Source organism: Lithobates pipiens, unplaced genomic scaffold (genome assembly GCF_037356315.1).
Source record: "Lithobates pipiens isolate NorthernLeopardFrog02 unplaced genomic scaffold, aLitPip1_a1.2 Scaffold_19, whole genome shotgun sequence".
NCBI lineage: Eukaryota > Metazoa > Chordata > Amphibia > Anura > Ranidae > Lithobates > Lithobates pipiens.
In genome coordinates, this window is record NW_027507764.1 from 534,273,217 (window position 1) to 534,297,299 (window position 24,083).

At 44.6% G+C, this 24,083-nt stretch overlaps 1 protein-coding gene across 7 annotated transcripts in view; it reads left to right on the forward strand.

The window, feature by feature from the left end:
- LOC143997550 (catenin delta-1-like) overlaps nt 1-24,083 on the forward strand; it is a 575,442-nt gene that overhangs the window by 23,408 nt on the left and 527,951 nt on the right. For 4 of the 7 annotated variants that reach the window (XM_077493212.1, XM_077493213.1, XM_077493214.1 and 1 more), the window contains exon 2: nt 3,937-4,148. The exons of 1 other annotated variant lie outside the window; for it this stretch is intronic. In XM_077493212.1, the coding sequence (XP_077349338.1) occupies nt 3,960-4,148 (189 nt within the window). In that variant the 5' untranslated portion in view covers nt 3,937-3,959. Of the gene's footprint in view, nt 1-2,166; nt 2,186-2,410; nt 2,489-3,936; nt 4,149-24,083 lie in introns of those variants that run through there. 2 more of the 7 variants (XM_077493218.1, XM_077493216.1) reach the window with 2 other exon arrangements.

Sequence of the window (24,083 nt, forward strand, 5' to 3'; positions counted from 1 at the left end):
TTCGCAGGGATCCAGAGAAAAAAGTCTTTCAAGCATTGGACCATCTTTTGTCTCAAAAAGTGATCTCGGTGGTTCCCGTGGAAGAGCAGGGATTAGGGTTTTATTCAAACCTTTTCACGTTACCAAAACCAAATGGGGATGTCAGACCCATTCTATATCTCAAAGATCTAAACCGGTTTTTGAATGTCTGCTCTTTTCGCATGAAATCGATCCGATCCATCTCTATCCAACAAGTGGGAGAACTTCTGGCGTCAATCGACATCAAGGATGCATACCTCCATGTGCCTAATTTTTCCCGCTCACCAGAAATATCTACGTTTTCGAGGTAGAAAATCTTTTCATTTTGTAGCTCTGCCTTTCAGTCTAGTTACTGCACCTCAAGTGTTTACAAAGCTCCTGGCCCCTCCTCTAGCCGTTAGGGGCCCAAGGTATAACGATTGTAGCTTACCTAGACGATCTGCTCTTGATAGACCAGTCGGTAGTCCGCCAAAGTATGATCGCCACAGTCCACTACCTGGAATACCTAGGTTAGGTTCTCACCCTACGGAAATCCTCCTTAAAACCATCAGGGAGATTAGAATACTTGGGTCTGATCATAGTTACAGTCCAGAAAAGGGTATTCTTGCCCCAGGCGAAGGTCAGTGTCATAAAGGAACTGATTCAGGTGGTCAAGGCAAAGAAGAATCCTTCTATTCGACTTTGCATGAGGTTGTTTGGAAGAATGGTAGCTTAATTTGAGGCCGTTCCATACTCAGTTTCATTTGAGGCTGCTACAAAACAGGATCCTATTGGCTTGGAACAAGAAGGTCCAAGCTCTAGCTTTCCCAACGTGTCTGTCTCCAAGCGTAAGCCGGAGCCTCAGTTGGTGGTTGATGACCAATAATCTGCAGAAGGGAAAATCCTTCCTATCAGTTACCTGGAAGGTGGTAACAGATGGCAGCCTTTCAGGTTGGGGAGCAGTCCTGGAAGAGGCGACTGTCCAAGGGACATGGTCCAGATCAAAAATGACCTTACCCATCAACATTCTAGAGATTTGGGCAGTGTGCTTGTCTCTGGACGTTCAGGCCACAGAATTGTCCTGTCAGAATCCAATCTGATAATGTCACAGCAGTGGTCTATATCAATCACCAAGGGGGTACGAGAAGTCGTGTGGCCCAGAGAGAGGTGAATCGCATACAAGCTTGGGCAGAAACAACGTACCTTGCCTATCGGCAGTCTTCATTCCAGGAATAGTATATTGGCAGGCGGACTACTTGAGTCACCAGCAGTTCCTGGAAGAATGGTCCCTTCACCCCGATATCTTCCTGACAATATGCCAAAGATAGGGGATCCCAGACGTGCTTCTGTTTGCGTCCAGGTTCAACTAAAAGATCAACAACTTTGAGTCAAGAACAAGGGATCCGCTAGCGTGCGAAACAGATGCCATCGGTATTCCTGTGGAATCGGTTCTCGCTGATTTATGCATTCCTTCCTATTCTGCTTCTGCGACTTCTTCGCACAATCAAGCAGGTAGGAAAGTCGGTGATTCTTGTGGCCCAGAAGATCCTGGTATGCAGAGATGGTGGTAGGGGACCCATGGACCCTACCACAACGTCCAGACCTTCTCTGAGGGTCCTGTATTTCATTCTACCTTACAAACACTAAATTTAACTGTTTGGCTATTGAGACCCACATTCTGAAAAAGCTTGGGTTATTGGGTTCACTCATAGGTAGAATCCTTGACTTTCTGCAAATGGGGTTAGAAATTAAGCTGGCCTTAAGTACTATCAAAAGCCAGGTCTCAGCCTTATCTGTATTATTTCAACAACCACTTGCTTTGCATTCTTTGGTCCGTAGCTTTATTCAGGGGGTAACATGGCTTAATCCTTCAGTTGGGTCACCCCTGAACCCTTGGGACTTGAATTTAGTTCTATCGGCATTACAAGAACAGCCTTTTTTTATTTTTTCTGTTAGCCATATCTTCTGCAAAAAGGTAACAGAATTGGCTGCTCTTTCTTGTAAAGAGCCATATTTCATTATTCATTATTCAAAAGGATAAGGTGGTATTGCATCCTCATCCTAACTTTCTAGGGAAGGTAGTGTCAGGTTTTCATCGGAACCAGGATATTGTTTTACCTACCCCTTCTTTTTTTTTTTTCCAGAACCCTGTTCAACAGAAGAGAAGTCACTACATTCTCTGGAGGTGGTGAGCCCAGTCAAAGTGTACTTGAAGGCGACTGCTCAGATCTGAAAAAATTGATGTTTTGTGTTGCCTGAAGGTCCTAAAAAAAAGGACAGGCAGCATCGAATGCTACCATTTCTAAATGGATTTGGCAAGTAATTGTTCAAGCTTTTGGTTTGCACTGGAAGATTCCAGCCCCTCAAATCCAAAGCGCACTCCACTAGGGCTGTTATTGCTGCATGGGCAGTGCATCACCAAGCTTCCATGGCTCAAATCTGCAAGGCTACAACTTGGTCTTCAGTCCATACATTTACCAGATTCTATCAGGTGGATATAAGAAGGCTTGAGGATATTGCCTTTGGACGTAGTGTGCTGCAGGCAGCAGTATAAGTCCTCTGGTCTCATGGTGCCCTACTTTTTTGTTGTCTCCCTCCTCTCAGTTGGCATTGCTCTGGGACATCCCACATTGTAACTACTATGGCTCTGTCCCGTGATCTATGATAAAATAGGATTTTTATAACGGCTTGCCTAAAAAATCCTTTTCTTTGAGTACATCACGGGACTCAGAGGTCCTCCCCTCTTCTAATACACGTATATTGCTTTGCTACAAAACTGAGATACTCCCAGTAGTAGGAGGGGGTTATATAGGGAGTGGACTCCCCTGTTTTAAGGGTGTGCCGGTGTCCATCACCTGAAGGTGGCCTATCACCCACATATTAACTACTATGGCTACTTATTAACTACTATGATGTACTCCAAGAAAAGGATTTTACAGCTAAGCTGTTATAAAAATCCTATTTTTTTTGGCTATTTCATCAGCTCCTGATGCTGTGAAATTGAACAGGAGTGAACCCCTTTAATGGGTTGCAGTGGCTGAAAATTGTTACACGCTAATTTGTTTTTCCAAATTCCTTACTCCTAGACTCGCAATCTAATACATGGTTTTGAACCAGTGGTTTCGCTGTGCTCAGTATCTTAACAATGTCTCATTCATGTTGAACAATTTGAGATCGCCTTTGGAATTATTTCCTCTGCCTTTTTTCACACCTGGCTTGCAAAGATTTAAAGTAATATGTACATTTTTCATTTTTCTTTGTTTTAAAGGGACTTTATAGTGGTTTTTTGTATGATCTCATTCATTCTTGGTCAGGACTGAAAAAAAAAACCCCCAAAAACTTTGAGTTAAATAACTCAAGTGTACACAGAACATTCCCCCCCCCCCCCCCCCCCCCTCCTTCTACTCTGTGCCTTAGTCTCAGGTTTACATGAAAGGCACTGCCTAAATGGAGACTAATATGCTATCCCATTAAATTACCTTTAGTGATATGGAATGCCTTTTTGACATGTGTTTTTTCTATATTTTAAATCAAATATATCTTACAAATCTAAAATTTCTCATGTCAGTTTGAAAACAAAATATTAACAAAGTGTACATTGACCCCAAACCATTATAGTTTCCCTTTAGAAACAATCTGCTGTGAAAGTAATCATCTATGGTTTTTGGGACTCTTTTTTTGCTGATTTTAATTTGGTGTCTGTTTTTCCCCCTCTTTTCCTCTTGTCCCCTCTCTCCCTCTCTCCCTCTCTCCCTCTCTCCCTCTCTCCCTCTCTCCCTCTCTCCCTCTCTCCCTCTCTCCCTCTCTCCCTCTCTCCCTCTCTCCCTCTCTCCCTCTCTCCCTCTCTCCCTCTCTCCCTCTCTCCCTCTCTCCCTCTCTCCCTCTCTCCCTCTCTCCCTCTCTCCCTCTCTCCCTCCCCCTATATGATCTCTTCTTCAGTTTGGGTTCTCTTTCCTGTTTCTATGGATGATTCTGAGAGTCCGGCCAGTATCTTGGCCTCGGTGAGAGCGCAGGAAGCACAGTTTGAGTTGCTGTCTCGTGCTCTGGAAGAAGAGAGGAGACACGTCACTGCTCAGCTGGACCGGGTGTGGGTGACCCCTCAGGAGGTCACTTCCACTCAATCCAATGGCACCCTCACCCGTCGCCAGCAGGTAATTAACGCTGCTAGTGTATAATGTCCTTGTAATAAATAAAATGTTTTTCTTTTGTTAATTGGGGGATGCAGTTGAGTGTGTTTTCACGTTGCGTTTTAGGGCAGTACTGTATATACTCGAGTATAGGCCGAGGCACCTAATTTTAAAAACTGGGCAAATTTATTGACGCGAGTATAAGCCTAGGGTAGGAAATACAGCAGCTACTGGGTAAACAATGCCCATCTGCAGCTGTACTTTTTTTATTACTAAAACAGCGGGTTTCTCCCGCTGTGTCATGCAGTCTGTTCTGCCATCCATTGTAACAAAGCCCTGCCTTCCTCCTCGTCTGTGATAAACGGCCTAAAAATCTGCTGAAAAACTCAGTTTATACTCCCAAGTATATACGGTACATTCATTGTCATGTGCCTGCAAAAGGGATGCACAGGATTTTGCCTTTGCGGATACACAGGTGCTCTTGTGTTTATCACCACTAGCACCAAAAGACCCACGAAAACAAGACTGCCCAGGGGGGGCTCCTGCTTGTAGACCAAACCTTTTCCAAAGATGTAGACAACTAGGTTATTAGCCTGGTATCTAGTAGTTAGAATATAGAATCTTCCACCCGGAAATCAGAAGATGCTTTGTTTTTTTTTTTCAAGCAAGTTGCTGGATAATATAGATCCTGGTAGTACCCCAAATGGCAACCTTCAAATTCATGCTTTTTCTTGCCCCATCTGGATTTTGGCTGCAACTGCACAGTTTTCGAATAGGCAGCCCGAGTTTTTACCCTAAGGGGGCGCAAATGACTGGCTAATCTTTGCAGTTTTTTTTAACAGTGTCTCCCTCAAGGCCTGTGCCACCTCTGCTCCAAATGGTGTTGGTCTGCAGTACCACCAGTATTGGTTGTTTTAAGGTGCGAATATATCTCCTTTCTGTCGTCGTCCTGCTCTTTGACCTATTCTTTTCCCCACTTATTCTATTATATATATGGCAAATTTGCTTGGCATCTAGGAGCCAGCTAAAAAAGTTAGGAGACAGGTCGGTAACGGCGATCCGGACCTGTGCCTGGCCTGACATGGAGACGATTGGGGGGGGTGGCCCCCCATCTGTCCCTAAGTCATTGCTCTTAGAGGGACATTTTATTTACTTTTATTTTTTTTTAAATGACTATTTTTATTTTTTATTGCATTTTAGTGTAAATATGAGATCTGAGGTCTCTCTGACCCCAGATCTCATATTTAAGAGTACCTGTCATGCTTTTTTCAATTGCAAGGGATTTTTACATTCCTTGTAATAGGAATAAAAGTGACCCATTTATTTATTTTAAGAACAGCGAAAAAATTTAAAATAAGAAAAAAAAAATAATAACTTTAAACGCACCCTGTCCCGCCAAGCTCGCGAGCAGAAGCGAATGCATGCATGAGTAGCGTCCGCATAGGAAAGCGGTGTTCAAACCACACATGTGAGGTATCTCCGTGATCGGTAGAGCTAGAGCAATAATGCTAGCCCTAGACCTCCTCTAACTCAAAACGTGCAACCTGTAGAATTTTTTTTAAAATGTCTGTGGAGATTTTAAAGGGTAAAAGTTTGTTGCAATTTTTTAAGCGTGACATGTTGGGCATCAATTTACTCGGCGTAACATTATCTTTCCCAATATAAAAAAAAAAATTGGGCTAACTTTACTGTTGTCTTATTTTTTTATTAAATTATTTTTCCCCAAAAAAGTGCACTTGTAAATCTGCTGCGCAAATACAGTGTGACAGACAGTATTGCAACAGCCGCCATTTTATTCTCTAGGGTGTTAGAACCTATATATATATATATATATATATATATATATATATATATATATATATATATATATATATATATATATATATATATATTATATATATATATTATAAAAAATGGGCAGGCAGGGGAAGCTCCATTAGCATTGCTGGTTGTCATACCAACGGCCACCACAAGAGGGCGCCAGATTCCAGAAGGAAGCATAGGACTGCAGAAGGCCTCAAAGCCGCGGCCTCAATTAGTGGAGGTGTCACGTTGTGCACGGAGACAGGATACCCCCCAGCTGTGCTGCCCCAGGCACCAGGTCGCTAATTCTAGTCGCAAATGTGACCTGGCGCCCGCTGTTTGTCGGGCCCTGGGGTAATGTATTGATGGTATAAAGGCCTCGGGGTTCCCCTCAGTACAGGGTTACCTGCTGGGGTCAGGGTAATTGTGTTTTCGGAGCACCAAGCACTTTAAAGCTGAACTCCATACTTTCTTTTCACTAGAACTGAATGGAATGATCAGTCCCAGCATAGATTGTACCTCTGGTATTCTGGGTTTAGTTGTGGCTTCGTACCATATTGCCAGTCTGTTTTTTTTTTTTTTTTTTTTTTTTTTTTTTTTTAGTATAGGTCGAGACCCTTCCATAACAACTTCCTGCTGCATCTCTAGCCTAAAACACACCCCACTGTAGTCTTTGAGACTTTGCAAACTATGCAATTTGCTTCACAGCTCTGGTGGTTGGGATTAAATACATCCTACCTAGCATTCAGTCCTGCCCAGTCACACCTACAGCATTATTGAATATCAAATAGGAAATACCTTCATACACAGCCTGTTCTGAAAGCTAGCTGTGCTGCTGCTGGGCAGAATTGAATGGATCACAATTGGAATTCAGTTCTGCCCAGGTGAATATGCTGACCCATATGAACATTAGCGCTGCACAATTAATCGTCAAGAATCGTTATTGTGATCTTGACTAAAGTGTTTTACAATTCTTTCTATGCAAAGAATTCTCTCTGCTCTTCTGAAGCCACAGCCACCAAAAGAAAGGAAGAGAAACTGGGCAGTCTGCCAAGAATCGCAACATTCTTTATAAGTTGAACTTAAGTGTAAACATTGTAACAATTTGTCAATGGAATAGACTGTAAGTGAAAAAAGTTTAACCACTTAAACACTAAACCTTATTCTGACATTTGTTGGTTTCAAGTTAAAATATTTTTTTATTTTTTTTTGCTAGAAAATTACTTAGAACCCCCAAACATTATATATATTTTTTAGTAGACACCCTAGAGAATAAAATGGTGCTTGTTGCAATATATTATGTCACACTGTATTTGCGCAGCGGTCTTTCAAATGCAAATTGTTTTCAAAAAAATACTTTACTTTTTTTTTTTTTATCTTTTTTTTTTTTTTTATATTCATTAAAGTTAGCCCATTTTTTGTATAATGTAAAAGATTTTACGTAAAGAGAATCCGTGATATTTATTCCAAGCAAACAAATTGTGATTCTCATTTTGGCCAGAATCGTGCAGCTCTAGTGAACTGATTAATTTACATATGAAGAAAGCACCTCCATAATAACCTCCCTAAACCTTCCTAAGCCTCCGGCGTGCTCCCGACCCGGTCCTGAGCTCCGTGGCCGTGGGACCAGCGGACCCGATCGGCGCTGGTATCCCGCGATTGGGTCACAGAGCTGAAGAACGAGGAGAGGTCTGTGTAAACAAACCTCTCCCCGTGCTTCCTACTGTGGCTGTCACCGATCATCGAATCCCTTTTATAGTTGCATGCCAGGCCACGCCCCCTACAATAAAAAAACACATAACGTCCTACATAACACCTACACTGCCCCCTAGTGGTTAACTTCTTCACTGACAGTGTCATTTACACAGGAATCAGTGCATTTAAATAGCACTGATTGCTGTATAAAAGACAATGATGTCAAAAATGTCCGATGTGTCCGCCATAATGTCGCAGTCACAATAAAAATTGCTGATCGCTGCCATTACTAGTTAAAAAAAAATATATTAAATATATTAATAAAAATGCCATAAAACTATCCTTATTTTGTAAACGCTATAACTTTTGCGCAAACCAATCAATCGCTAATTCCCCCCCCCCCCCAAGAATATGTAGAAGAATATGTATCGGCCTGAACTGAGGAAAAAATAATTTTTTTTTATATTTTTTGGGGGGATATTTAAGATATTATAGCAAAAAGTAAAAAAAATAGCTTTTTTTTTTCAAAATTGTCGCTCTATTTTTGTTTATAGTGCAAAAAATAAAAACAGAAGTGATCAAATACCACCAAAAGAAAGCTCTATTTGTGGGGAAAAAAGGATGCCAGTTTTGTTTGGGAGCCACGTCTCACGACCGCGCAATTGTCAAAACGCCGCAGTGCCGAATCGCAAAAAGGGGTTTGGTCCTTTTGGCTGCAAATTGGTCCGGGGCTTAAGTGGTTAAACAAGCTCTAAGACTGCAATGATTCTAGTATGGAAGTGATCCCATACGTCTAAGGCCCCGTTCGCACTTTGTGTAGGAGTGCGCATTTGCGCTCAAAATTATTTTAGCATGTTTGGTAAATACATTTTACAACAACCAAAGATTTGTGTGTGCCAACACTATACATAAAAAAAAAAAAATATATATATATATCCTTCAAGAAAGAGACCATTTGCGGTTTAAGAATTTTGATCAGAGCAGAAAAAAAACATGTTCGTGTGATCAGTCTTATATTTTATGCCCTTTATAACTAGAATAGTACATTTCTTGTCCAATAGATGGTTTGTAAGGGTATTAGGGGTGCAGCGAATGGGTTTTTTTTTTTTTTTTTGGTACCGAAAATGAAAAATACACTAGGCTAAAAATCAATACCGAAACAGCACCGATACCGAAAGTGACTGTGTGTTTGTTTTTTAAAAAATTTATACAGGAGATGGTCTGAGACTGGGGTACAGGAGATCAATGAAGCCTCACCAGTGCCTGTCAGATGCAGCCTACCAGTCAGTTGTAGCAGGATGCCTGTGCCCTTCATGCAGCCTCACCAGTGTCTGTGCCCATTAGATGCAGCAGCCTGTCTGTGCCTGTCATGCAGCCTCTCAAGTGCCTGTGTCCATATGTAGCAGCCCGCCAGTGCCCATGTTGTGCAGCCTGCCAGTGCCCATGTTGTGCAGCCTGCCAGTGCCCATGTTGTGCAGCCTGCCAGCGCCCATGACGTGCAGCCTGAGCCTACCAGTGCCTGGTAATGCATGTCACGCTGTGTGGATCTGAATCGCCGGGCAGGCAATGTAACGGTGTCCTGCCTCCTATACCACCTCTTATGATAGACGGCAGTCTGATCCAATGCTAGGAATCATTGTGCCGTGTGTCATAGGAGGTGGGACGTTGTTACATCGGCGACGGCTTCCCTTATCTGCAACATTTCTCTTTCTGCAAATTGCCGAAAAGGCAATTTTTGGTCGATATGTTTTGGCGGCCGAAATTTCTGTGCATCCCTAAAGGTTATACTTCCTGCTGTACAGCCCTCTGCTTGCTGCAGAGAGGAATGGATTGTGATTGGTGAGAGCAGAATTCAAATACTCTCCTTTCAACACCCACAGTAACCCCAGGACCCACCCTTATCAACTCCCAGAACTGATATAAGTGACTCCCATAACCTGCCCTGAATCTATAGAAGCTTAAAGGGTCATGGGACATGTATCAGGACTGGTAAAGGAAGGAAATAGGAAGTTGGAGAAATTTGAAATTCAACCAGAAGAAGCAACATCAGACACATAAACCTGCTTTATACAGCTAAAGTAGGCACGTTTCACACAAACTGACAATAAAATAAGGTTGTGATTCATTTACATGCACAATGCATCAGTTGTATTTTTTGGGAGGAAAAGCTGGAGTACTTTAATACAAAGTATACCAGGTAGTGTGGCTGACTGGTCCCCTATAGTGGGGTTACTGCTGGAGGTAATTTGACAATTTGTGTGCCTACTCCTTTAAGGCATGGAGGAAAGAGTGCATTCTTGGTTTAAAGCCAAGGATTCATGTTGCAAACATTGGCATATCTTTTCAGTTCCTAAACTGTGTTTAACATTGTAACATAGTTGGTAAGGTTGCATAAAGACAACAGTCCATCCAGTTCAGTTCAACCTGTATTAAAAAAAACAAAAACGCTTTAGGGACTTTTTATGCAAAGAACTCTGAACAAGCGGTCTGTTCCGTAAACTCTTTACTTCCACAGGGGACATGGAGTCCTGGCAATTTAAAGAGGAAGTAAAGACAAATTATTATTATTTTTTTTAAGCACACCCTTTAACGCAAAGGCATAATGAGCTAGTATGCATGGCATACTAGCTCATTATGAATAACTTACCTGAGAATGAAGCCCTCGAAGGGGTCCTCCCCTCCGTCTTCCTCTTCGATGCTGCCATAGATCCTGGAGCGACTTCCGGGTTTCGCGGCTCCGATGCTGTGATTCACTGGAGCCGCGATGATGTCACTCCCGCACATGTGCACGGGAGCCGACACGCATGGCATATCGCCGCGATCTGCGGACTGCCCCTGCGTGCCGCTGTCTACGGCGCATGCACCGTAGACAGTGGTGGCTGTCTTCGGGTAAATATCTCCTAAACCGTATAGGTTTAGGAGATATTTCTTGGACCTACAGGTAAGCCTTAATCTAGGCTTACCTGTAGGTCAAAGTTGGTTGTAAGGGTTTACAACCACTTTAAACCTGCCAAGTCTGTGGAAAAACAACTGCTTGCCAACTAGCCACAGCCATTATACTGCAGCTGATTGGCTTGTTCCCACAAATCGCTATACCAGTACATCGTCTCCTTGAAGAGCTATAGCGGGTGGAATGTGCGTACGCTGCACAGCAGGGGAGATGATGCGCGTGGTCGGCAGCCGCAGCGTCCGCCGGTCACCTACGATCGCTCCACAGAGACAGAATGGGGATCTGTGTGTATATTATATATATATATATATATATATATATATATATATATATATATATATATAAATTTTAAATGCACTGAATGAGACTGGCGACATGGTAGAGGAGGTGGTCAGACTGGCGACATGGTACAGGAGATAAGTGCAGCCAGTGTTGCCCCCAGTGATGCAGCCAGCTATGCCCATCTGCAGTGAAGAGAGCCGTCTGGTTGAATAGAGCGCCGGGAGCATCACAGCTTTCATTTCAATAGCTGTGTGTTCCCCGTCGCGCGCCGTCACACACAGCCCCTCCCCCTTGGCCAGGCACTTTGATAGACAGATCACCCGTCCAATCTGGACAGGTGATCTATCAAAGTTCCCCGGACAAGGGGGAGGGGCTGTGTGTGACGACGCACGACGGGGAACACACAGCTATTGAAATGAAAGCTGTGATGTTCCCAGCGCTCTATTCAACCAGACGGCTCTCTTCACTGCAGAGGGGCATAGCTGGCTGCATCAGTCCTGCGCTATTCACCCCCATCATGGGCGGCACCAGGGGCGGGGCGAGGGCGGAGTTCCGCCCGGCTCAATTATCGGCCGTTTTTTCCTTTCGGCAAATCGTTTTTTCCTTTCGGCACTCCGTATATATAATGCCCTAATTTTATAGCCGCTATAACGTTTACATATTTTGGGTAGAAAATAAAATACACATTGGCCTAAACTGATGAAGACCACCTTAGTTTTTCGTTTTTTTTGAAAGATATGTAAAAAAAAAAATTCTTTTTTAAATTCTTTTTTTTTTTTTTGTTGCAAAAAAATAAAAACCAGTCAACTTTGTTTTGGGTACAGCGCCGTACATCGCACAGTTTGTCATTTAAAGTGACGCAGTGCGGTATCACAAAAAAAGCCTGGTCATTAAGGGGGAAAATCTTCTGGGCTGAAGTGGTTATAGCATGGATGACAGCATATTACTTGTGCTATGGCATTTGTCCCACTATATCCCCCTGGAAGGATCAGCCATGTATTTTAGTTTAACACCCAGCTGACTAAGGTTTATTATGGCTGGCGAGCCCCGACTCCCTGCCTGTTGGCTTGTGACAGTACCCACCTCCCCTCTCCTGCTGCTATCATAACTTTATCATTTTCTGGCAATCCCCTGTGTTAAATAATGCAGTTTCCAGAGTATGTGCTTTATTTCAAGAATGCCCCTGTATACCTTATTTCCGAGCAGCGCTCGCGTGACCGGTCACACCTCGCCGCCTCCTCCTCCCAACTGATGTTGGCAAACTGCATCTTGGTGTAATATTTTAAATTTTGGTGCAATTTTTGCATTTTTTTCTGTTTGGTGCGATTTGCACTTCTTTCTTTTTTTCAAAAAAATTTCAGGAGTTTTCCTAAAACCTCTCTGAGAACTGGATGAATTCCCCTTCCATAAAGTCTTGAAGTTGGTCAAAATCCAAAAGTTCAAGGTAAAGTCAAACCCTTCAGTAGTGGTATTCCAACTTCAGGAAAACTTCCTGGCATATGTAGATGTCAAAGATGCATACATTCATGTACCCATTTTCCAGGAGCACCAAAAGTTATTGCTTTGGGAGATGAGCACTAACGATTTGCAACTTTTGCCTTTTGGTTAACCATGGCTCCTTCAAAGTTTTTGTAAAACACTTGTGCCAGTGGCGTTCCAGCCATTCCTGTGTTTTTTTTATTTTTTTATTAAAAGTGTTGCCGAAAGCTGTCACAGCCAGGTGCCCACCTTAGTGATGCCAGTGCCATGCCAGCTAGTTGCGCTGTGCATGTCCTGAATGGCCGGGCAATCTTCTGGGACCTGTGACACATCCCAGAAGATTGCAGGTAGGGAGAGGAAAACTTCCACTTGAGTTGCCTAGGCGGCCCGACTGGGAAACTAGGTACCCCCCCCCCCCCCCCCAAAAAAAAGATCTTTTGTTATTTCTCAAACAGAAACTGGACAGATTAGAAGCAAGGTCAAAAGACCCTTGGTAGGGCATTGGTAGCTCTGTGAGATCAAAACTCTGATGTGCTTATACACCAGTTTAAAATGCCAGGTTATTCCTATGATCCTGGTGACTGAATTGGTCCCACAGGTCATATTACGTGGATCTTTTTCATCTGATGATTTAGGGCTTGACAAATTTTTGCCTTGAATCTAGGAGCTAGCTAAAAAAGTTGTGATGTTGTGTTTTTTTTTTTTTTTTCCTAAGAAAGAGTGTGTGTGTGTGTGTGTTTGAAAACTATATTATATTTTTGTGACTGAAATTTACATAACCTCCCCAAAACATTATATATTATCTGAAAGCAGACACCATAGAGAATACTTCAGTACCCTGTTTTCTTTAGGTGACTCTTTAAAAGCCTACTATAGGTCTTCAGTTTAGTGTTCCAAAGGAGGTCCAATGCTAGAATTATTAATTAATTAGTATTTTTTTTTTTGGGGGGGGGGGGGGGGGTGTTTTATGTGTTTGGATGTAACTTTTATATTTTACATTTAGAAAAAAACATGGGGGAAAAAGTCCCCTAATAGTTTTTTTATTTTTATTTTTTTTACATTTATTTTTTGTGACAGGTTCCATTGCTTCTCTGTGCTCCAATTGTAATTCCATGCTCATTGCACTGCATTACTCTTTCCCGCCCTTGATGGCCAGGGAAACAAAAAATAATTAGTACATCATGTGTATGTGTATATCACTTAACATGATGTACTAATTTCTTATTACCTATCTTGGTGTCTTTTATAAAATAAGATTGATTCTCCCCTCCTAATGATATTTAGTATTGAGGAGTAATGTGTGATCTGGCTACAGTATTCCACTTTATATTCATGTGTTGGTTCTACTGGCAGTCTGGTTCTTTGTGACTTTTATCTATTTTTGATGTCCTTTGTCCTGTCATATTTGTTTTACATTCCCTGTGCACAGGATACATTTATTTACCTAGTGGTACATCTATCTATCTTTGTGCCCATTCATGTAATCCTGGAAGAACGTTTACATTATCCCTTATTTTCTTTTCCCACTCCCACCCATAGCCCCACCCACAGCCTACCCACAGATTATAAATTATTCTCGTGTAAACTTGCAAAAAGATTGATCGGTGGGTATGCCCACCATTAGATACCGCCTTTCTTCTAATGATGGGCATAAATGCACCCCTTCCTCTCTCTCTCTCTCTCTCTCTCTCTCTCTCTCCCTCTCCCCCCCTCTCTCTCTCCCCCCTCTCTCTCTCTCTCTCTCTCTCCCTCTCCCCCCCTCTCTCTCTCCCCCCTCTCTCTCTCCCCCCCCTCTCTCTCTCTCTCCCCCCCCTCTCTCTCTCTCTCTCCCCCCTCTCTCTCTCTCTCTCTCTCTCTCTCTCTCTCTCTCTCTCTCTCTCTCTCTCTCTCTCTCTCTCTCTCTCTCTCTCTCTCTCTCTCTCTCCCCCCCCCCCCCCTCCTCCTCTCGTGGGAGCAAACGCTGTTGCTATCAAGATAAATAAATCAATGCTGCAGATGAATGGTGTTCCTGAAAACAAATGGTTAACAATAAAAGAATTACCTGAAAAACAAACGTGATCTTGCATTGTAGAATACAGTAAAAAAGAGCAGAACTATAGAGAACAAAAAAGCCAACTATTTGTGTGTGTAAAATTATATTATACACACTTTTATTTGTAACTGTTGTAGTAGTTGTAACGGTTTGGGTGTCTCTAAATGCGATGGCATCTTTGGAGACCCTTTGAATGTTTTTCCTAGGACAAAGACAAGTCGCGCCAGACTCTGTGCAGTATTAAGATAATCATTTAATAGAACAACAAAAGCCAAATGGCTACTCCAGGAGGGGAATGAATTCAGACATATATGTAAAAAAAATCCAGGTCACATAAGCTCACTGGGGACCCAGCTTTTTTTCTCTTGCATTTGTCTACTATGTCAGCTGAAAGTTATCAAAATTCTGGAGTATGCAATATCGGTCACACAACAGCAACAGGAAAAGTACCATATAACTTGGAAACTGTGGAAACCGTTTGATACTCTTAGGGTCCGTTCACACAGGGGCAACACGACTTGTAGTCGACTTGAGTGAGGCAACTTGGACACGACTTGAGTTAACCACTTGCCGCCCGCCCTATAGGGACATAATCCTAACCGGACGTCATATGACGTGATTAGGATTATGAGCCGCTAAGCGCCCCCGGGGGCGCGCATCGCGGCGATCGTTGTTGCGGGGTGTCAGTCTGACACCCGGCAACTACGATCTCGGTAAAGAGTCTCCGACGGAGACTCTTTACCATGTGATCAGACTGTCCAATCACGGCTGATCACAGTGTAAATGGGAAGAGCCGGTGATCGGCTTTCCCTCACTCGCGTCTGTTAGACGCGAGTAGAGGAGAGCCGATCGGCTGCTCCTCTGACAGGGGGGGTCTGTGCTGATCGATTATCAGCACAGCCCCCCCGAGGATGCCCACACTGGACCACCAGGGACACCACTAGACCACCAGGGAAAAGGTAATAAAATCCATAATACTCCCTAGACCACCAGGGATGCCAGTCAGCACAATGGGTGCCAATCAGTGCCCATAATGGATGCCAATCAGTGCCCACAATGGGCATCACTGATTGGCATGCATTATTGTTTGGCACTGATTGGCATCCATTACTATAACACCGATGCCGCCTGTCTGTGCCCACCTGTGCCGCCTGTCTGTGCCCACCTGTGCCGCCTGTCTGTGCCCACCTGTGCCGCCTGTCTGTGCCCACCTGTGCCGCCTGTCTGTGCCAATTTGTGTCGCACATCCGTGCCGCTCATCCGTGCCGCTCATCCGTGCCGCTCATCCGTGCCACATTGGTGCCCATCAGTGCCACCTTATCAGTGCCCATCAGTGTAGCCCCATCAGTGAAGGAGAAAACGTACTTATTTACAAAGTTTTGAAACTGAAACAAAAAAATTTTTTTTTCAAAATTTTCGGTATTTTTTTATTTGTAGCGCAAAAAATAAAAACCGTAGAGGTGATCAAATACCACCAAAAAGCTCTATTTGTGGGAAAAAAATGATAAAAATTTCATTTGGGTACAGTGTAGCATGACCACGCAATTGTCATTCAAAGTGCGACAGCGCTGAAAGCTCAAAATTGGTCTGGGCAGGAAGGTGTTTAAGTGCCCTGTATTGAAGTGGTTAAGATCACAGCGCGACTTGGGGCGACTTCAACACGACTTGTGATGACTTCAACCTGACTTGGGACTTTTGCCGAAGGGGGAACTCCACGCCAAATTTCTGAAAAAAAATTTGGCGTGGGTTCCCCCTCCGAGAGCATACCAGGCCCTTAGGTCTGGTATGGTTTCCAAGGGAACCCCCTACGCCGAAAAAACGGCGTGGGGGTCCCCCCAGATCTACACCAGACCCTTATCCGAGCACGCTACCCCGGCCGGCCAGGAAAGGGAGTGGGGACGTGCGGGCGTGCGGCCCCCCACCCCAAAGCACCTTGTCCCCATGTCGATGAGGACAAGGGCCTCTTCCCGACAACCCTGGCCGTTGGTTGTCGGGGTCTGCGGGCGGGGGGCTTATCGGAATCCGGGAGCCCCCTTTAATAAGGGGGCCCCTGGATACCGGCCCCCCACCCTATGTGAATGAGTATGGGGTACAATGTACCCCTACCCATTCACCTGTAAAATAAAGTACAAAAAAAAAAACACAACACACAAGATAAAATAATTTATTGCACAGCTCCGGGGGTCTTCCGTCTTTGGGGGTCTTCTCGCCGGACTCCTCCGCTATCTTCTTGTAGCTCTTTTGCTAGCGGAGGAGTCCGTATATATGTCACATGGGTTGGTCACATGGGTTGATGTCACATGGGGACTATGACATCGTAAGGGGGCGGGGTCACCATGTGACACCAACCCATGTGACATATACCATGTGACACCGCCCCATTGTCACTATATAAGTGGCCGCGCAGCGCGGCCCTGGCATTCCGGCCGGAGAGATCGTCGAGGCAACATCTCCTGGAGAAGAAGAAGAAGAACGGAAGGCGGCGACAGAAGACCAGGCCACCGCCTGTAAAAGAGCTATAAGAAGGCGCGGTGGCCCGGCAGAAGAACCGAAGAGGGGGACAAGACCCCCGAAGTCGAGAGAAGAGGCCGGCGGCGCGGAAGAAAGCCGGACTCCTCCGCTAGCAAAAGAGCTACAAGAAGATAGCGGAGGAGTCCGGCGAGAAGACCCCCGAAGACGGAAGACCCCCGGAGCTGTGCAATTAATTATTTTATCTTGTGTGTTGTGTTTTTTTTTTGTACTTTATTTTACAGGTGAATGGGTAGGGGTACATTGTACCCCATACTCGTTCACATAGGGTGGGGGGCTGGTGTCCGGGGGCCCCCTTATTAAAGGGGGCTCCTGGATTCCGATAAGCCCCCCGCAGACCCCGACAACCAACGGCCAGGGTTGTCGGGAAGAGGCCCTTGTCCTCATCGACATGGGGACAAGGTGCTTTGGGGTGGGGGGGCCGCACGGCACCCCCCCCATGTTGAGGGCACGCGGCCTGGTACGGCTCAGGAGGGGGGGGCCACCCGCTCGTCCCCACCCCCTTTCCTGGCCGGCCGGGTAGCGTGCTCGGATAAGGGTCTGGTGTGGATCTGGGGGGACCCCCACGCCATTTTTTCGGTGTAGGGGGTTCCCCTTGGAATCCATACCAGACCTAAGGGCCTGGTATGCTCTCGGAGGGGGAACCTGAGAAAAATTTTTCTGAAAAAAATTTGGCGTGGAGTTCCCCCTTCAGAGCTAATAATTCTGTCAAAGTCGCCTCCGTATAGACAGAAATCCGACTTGGAGGCGACCTCCATTGAAATCAATGGGTACCGGTCGCCTACAAGTCGGATTCAAGTAGTACAGGAACTTCTTTTGAAGTCGGAGCGACTTCAGTAGCGTGCATTAAGACAGCTCTCATTCACTTACATTGGTTTTTAAATGTTGTCCGACCTGAGGCGACTAGAAGTCGGATCCCAAGTTGCCCCTGTGTGAATGGACTCTTAGGAAATGGAAGTTAACTCTAAATATAACTTTGAAGCACCTTGGTTGCCTGGAACCAACTATAATTTTCTCCCTTCTCCTAATTCCCCGCCCCCCCCCCCTTGCCATTTTATTATTTATTTATTTATTTTTTGGTAGGAAAATGGAGGTGGGTAATGTTGAATATTGTATGCAAGATCAATATGGCTAAAGATCTATATGGTTGGATTTTATAAGATGGTAATATTGATTGGAAAAAATATAATAAAGACTCTTGGGTCTGGGCTGCTGTCCGTGTGGTAACAAGCTGGCTTAGTCACAATGCACATGGATGGTATGCCGCTAAAGGGTGAAATAGCGATGAGGTGGCGGTTAAGCCTCTGTAGGTGCCTGGGACGTAGAAAAGCCAATACGCTGCAGTTCTCTATGGAAGTGCGTGTCAGCGTGGAGCGCAAGCTACAGACTGGAAGTGACGTATTCTGGTGGCCAATCGGATGACGTGTTTCACAGTTATCACTCTTTTATCAGATCTAGCTAACCAACCGGAGAGTCTGGTGTGTGTGTATATATGACAAGGGGGAGGGAAATAGAACAATGTAAACAGAAAACGTGACACTATATAAATACATGGGCATCAGATTACTATCATTAACATGAAGCAGAGGTCACACTGCACAAATACCAGAATGAATAGATGGGGAGTCTGAACAGGATAAACGAACAAAAAAAGATAGATATAAATACATATTAATATTACACATCATTGAGGAAAAAATGTCTAGTGGAAATAAAAATAATATAATAAAATCATGAAAAATCCAAAGATTGATCATGGGGATTTTAGTGGAAGTGATGTAAAAAAATGTATTTTGTTATAAAACAATACATGTATAAAGTGTGTGTGTGTGTATATGTGTATATATATATATACACACATACACATTAATATTAAATTTTTGTATGTAAACGTGTGGGGGCTATCTTCCCCTCACTCATCTCCATACTAAGCTAGCAAGAGGACGCGATTGCCTCCGCTGCTGCCGATTGGCTCTGGTAAGTGGCGGAGGGCACCGGATTGTGGTGGGAGGGGTGGGGCCCCTCTCCCGCCACCGATTTAAAAGTGATCTTGCCGCAAATCCGCCGCAGAGACCACTTTTATCTTGTAGCGGACCGCCCATTGAAAAGAATACTGCAGCTAGCTGCTGCCATAACGATATCCTCCTCCAAACAGCCAACGTAAACCTGCGGCAGGCAGTCTGTAAGTGGTTAAGATTATATTCATGGACACAGCGGGGTTTCTCCAGCACCAGTCACCGCAGGAATTTTGGACCGTGTTGTGTCTGCATGAAGCGAGGACAGAATGTAAACATTCCGCTTTATCCCTCCACTTTTACAGAACGCAAATGATTACCCTTAAAGCATGTTCTCTTCCCCCAGCCTAAGATGGGAATCTGCAAGTTGCTGGGGTAAGCCCTGGCGATTTAGATCGCACAGTGCCACATGTGCCAATTCCATGATCAAACAAGCGACACGCTTGTGTAATAATTGTCCACAAACAATTGGTACCCCTTTTTGAATAAGGGTGACACAAAGTCCCACAAAATCTTACCAGTGCTCCCTATGTAGTTTGGGCAGTTCTCCGGCATCACGTGACTGTCTCTTCCCTCGTAAACCATAAAACTATATGTATAGCCTATGGCCCTGTCACAGAGCTTATACATCTTGACCTCATATCTGGCATGCTTGCTGGGAAGATACTGCTTTGAAAGACAAGTGGCCAGAAAACTGATTCAGGGACTCATCAATGCAGACAACTTGATGGGGAGTAAACAAGGCTGCAAACTGTTTAAGTGGTTTACAAAGGGCTGATTTTCGTAGAGCTGATTGTATCCAGGGTCACCCCAAGGATGACAGTTCATTATCATTGAAGTGTATGACCTGCAAGATCTGCTCGTATCGTGCCCTGGCCATGGAGGCAGAGAACACAGACCTATGGTGAATTGGGTCAGTGGACCAATATGACTGCAACTCAACATTTTTAGTAATGCCCATGAGGAGGGATATGCCCAGAAAGGTCTTAAATTCAGAAACCGTAATAGGTTTCCATTCTCTGGCAAAGGTCAAATGGGGATTAGCGGCGATGAATTGACCAGCATACAAATTGCTTTGGTCCACAATAGATCTATAGAGATCTTTGGGGAAAAACTGCGAATAAAAATCAAGTGACGTAAAATAAATGTTTCCACCAGAATTCCGGGTTGGCCAGTGAATGGGGGAAGTACAGGTGCTGCAGAAGTCGTGGGCTCCCAATTAGAATGGGAAAGTGCAGCAGGAGGGGCACTATGGGCTCGATGGGCCTGTCTTTGTCGTCTTGGTGGCTGCATAACACTAGTGCTAGCCACCTCAGCAACTTGAACTGCACTTATTACCACGTGATACTGCAGTGCTGGTTTGACTATGACCAGGGTGTACTAGACTGCTGGTGCTTGCCAGTTCACCGGAAGCATGAGCAGCACTAGTACTGGCTCTCTGCTCCATACGAGAGCCCTGCGGTTCTTGCATCTCAATGACAGCAGAACGGGCCCCCACGGTGCCGCTGCTGTCTACTGGTTCGTATTCTGAGCCTGAATATGACAGATGGGTGACATCCTTTTCACTATCTGTCATGCTCAGAAATGTGTAGGCCTCTTAACTAGTGTACCTTTTTGATTTGACGTTTTGGTCTCTAGCCACTTAAGGACCGCCGCATGCCAATGTACGTCATCAGAATGGCATGTACAGGCACAAGCATGTACATGTACGCGCTTGCCTTCCAGCGGGTGGGGGGTCCGATCGGACCCCCTCCAGCTGGATGCGGCGGTCCGTTTCGCTTCAGGAGAGATCCGGGATGAGGGGATGGCCGTTGGTTTCTGGCCACCCCCTCTCGATTTGCTCCTGGCGAATGAGAAGCTTCCTCCCGCTGTGTATAGTAAACGCAGGCAGGGAGGAAGTGATGTCATTCTCCTCAGGGCGGTCTTTTTGACCGGACTATGAGGAGAACACGGAAAGTAAGTGCACCAAACACTACACTAACATGTAGGCACACAAACCCCCCCGATCTCCCCCCTCTCCCCCTCCCAGTCACAGTGTCACTGATTTGCAGTGATCATTTATTTACTGATCACTGCATTCAGTGTCAGTTGTGACAGTAAAAAGTGTCAGGGCAGTTAGTGTTAGGTCCAGGGTAGCCCCCTACCACCCCCAATAAAGGTTTAACCCCCTGATTGCCCCTAGAGTTAACCCTTTCACCCCCTTTTGCCAGTGTCACTAAGCGATCATTTTTCTGATCGCTGCATTAGTGTCACTGGTCGCTAGGTAGCTAGTTATTTTTTTAGGTTCACCGCCAGGTTTTTATAGCGCTAGGTACCTCCATATACTACCCAATAATGGTTTTAACCCCTTGATTGCCCCCTAGTTAACCCTTTCACCAGCGATCACAGTGTAAGTGTCACTGGTGACGCTGGTTAGCCAGTTAGTTATTTAGGTTCCCCGTCAGGTTTTTATATAGCGCCAGGGACCCCCATATACTACCTAATAAAAATTTGAACCCCCTGATTGCCTCTAGTTAACCCTTTCACCAGTGATCACCGTATAAGTGTTACGGGTGACTCTGGTTAGTTTGCTTTTTATAGCATCAGGGCACCCACCATTTATTACCCAATAAAGGTTCAACCCCCTGATCACCCGGCGGGTGATATCAATTAGGTTTTAGGGTCAGGGTCTGCGTCGCCCCAGGCAGCGCTAGGTTAGTGCCAGTACCGCTAACACCCACGCGCAAAGCATAAACCTCCCATAGTGGTATAGAATCTGAACAGATCAATATCTGATCAGATCTATACTAGCGCCTCCAGCAGTTTAGGGTTCCAAAAAACCGCATTGTTAGCAGGATCAGCCCAGATACCTGCTCGCACCTGCGTTTTGCCCCTCCGCCAAGCCCACCCAAGTGCAGTATCGATCGAACACTGTCACTTACAAAACACTAAACACATAACTGCAGGGTTCGCAGAGTCAGGCCTGATCCCTGCGATCGCTAACAGGTTTTTTTGGTAGCGTTTTATATTTAAATCCGGAAGGCAGTGCTTGGTTTTCGGGATCCCGTACGTGGCTAGGCTCCCAAAAAGTCCCCCACATGTGGTATCCCCATACTCGGGAGAATCAGCAGAATTTATTTTGGGGTGTAATTTGACTTCTGCCCATATCATGTGTGAGCAATATATAATTTAGTGACAACTTTGTGCAAAAAAAAAAATTTTAATATTCCTGCAATTTGTGGCAAAATATAAAATATTTCATGGACTCAACATGCCTCTCAGTAAATAGCTTGGGGTGTCTACTTTCCAAAATGGGGTCATTTGGGGGGGGGGGGGGGTTTGTGCTATTTTGGCATTTTATGGCCTTCGAAACTGTGATGGGTAGTGAGGAGTGAAATCAAAAATTTGCACCCTTAGAAATCCTGAAGGCAGTGATTGGTTTTCGGGGTGCCGTACGCTGCTAGACTCCCAAAAAGTCCCACATATGTGGTATCCCCGTACTCAGGAGAAGCAGCAGAATATATTTTGGGGTGCAATTCCACATATAACTATGGCATGTGTGAGCAACATATCATTTAGTGCCAACTTTTTGTAAACTTTTTTTTTTTTGTGTCATTATTCAATCACTTGGGACAAAAAAATATTCAATGGGCTCAACATGCCCCTCAGCAATTTCCTTGGGGTGTCTACTTCCAAAATGGGGTCCTTTGGGGGGGGGGGGGTTTGTACTGCCCTGCCATTTTAGCACCTCAATAAATGAGATGGGCAGTCATAAATTAAAAGCTGTGTAAATTCCAGAAAATGTACTCTAGTTTTGTAGACGCTATAACTTTTGCGCAAACCAATAAATATATGCTTGTTGACATTTTTGTTTTACTAAAGACATGTGGCTGAATAAATTTTGCCCTAAATGTATGACTAAAATTGAGTTTATTCGATTTTTCTTATCACAAAAAGTAGAAAATCTTTTTTTCTCAAAATTTTTGGTCTTTTTCGATTTATATCGCAAAAAATAATCACAGAGGCAATCAAATACCATCAAAAGAATGCTCTATTTGTAAGAAAAGGACGCAAATTTCGTTTGGGTACAACATTGCATGACCGCGCAATTACCAGTTAAAGCAGTGCGAAATTGTAAAAAGACCTCTGGTCCTTAGGCTGAAAATTTGGTCCGGGGCTGAAGTGGCTAGATTTACTGGTATACTAGTGAGACTCACAGGAAAAAGAGCTCCTGACTGTCAGCGACTGATTCAAACGCTAATAAAAAAAAAAACTGTTGGCGTTCTCAGGAATCAGGCCTGACTCTGCGAACACTGCAGTTATGTGTGTTTTTTTGTAAGTGACGGTGATCGATTGATACTACATTTGGGTGGGCTGGGCGGAGGGGCTAAATGCAGGTGCTAGCGGGTATCTGGGCTGATTCGGCTAACGCTGCGTTTTTGGGAACCCTAAACTTTTGCGGATGCTAATATAGTTCTGATCAGATCAAAGATATCGTTCCGATACTAAGGGAGGTGTATGGTGCGTGCGTGGGTGTTGGCGCTACTGGCACTAATCTGATGCTAAAACCTGATGTCACCCGCCGGGTGATCAGGGGGTTAAACCTTTATTGGGTAATGAACGGCAGGTGCCCTGATGCTATAAAAAAAAAACTAACCAGCGCCACCCATGACCCTAATACGATGATCACTGGTGGGGTGTGAAGGGGTTAACCAGGGGGTTAAAACTTTTATTAGGTAATATATGGGGGTACCTGATGGTGAAACTAATCAAACGGCGATCAGACCTAACTGCCCTAACGCTTATTAGTCACAAATGACACCAATGCAGTGATCAGTGAAAAAATCTGAAAACTGAAATTGGTGACGGAGTGAAGGGAGTTAACAAGCAGTGGGGGGGGTGTGCAGCGGTGGCACGTGTACCTATGTTTACTGGTGTTGGTGTAGTGTAATTCATGGAAAGACGTCGTCTTGCCTGTCACTGCCATCGAAAAGACTCCTCCATGAGGAGGGAGAACCTCACTTCCTCCTGTCTTTACACTTACACAGACAGGGGAAGGATTAGGAACAAGAGGAGGGACAGATGTACAGGTACGCCCATTTGCCCACCCGTATCATTCTGCCGACGTATATCGGCCTGCGGCGGTTGACAGGTTGGCAAGTGGTTAAAAATAAAATTGCCTTTTAATCCCGCTT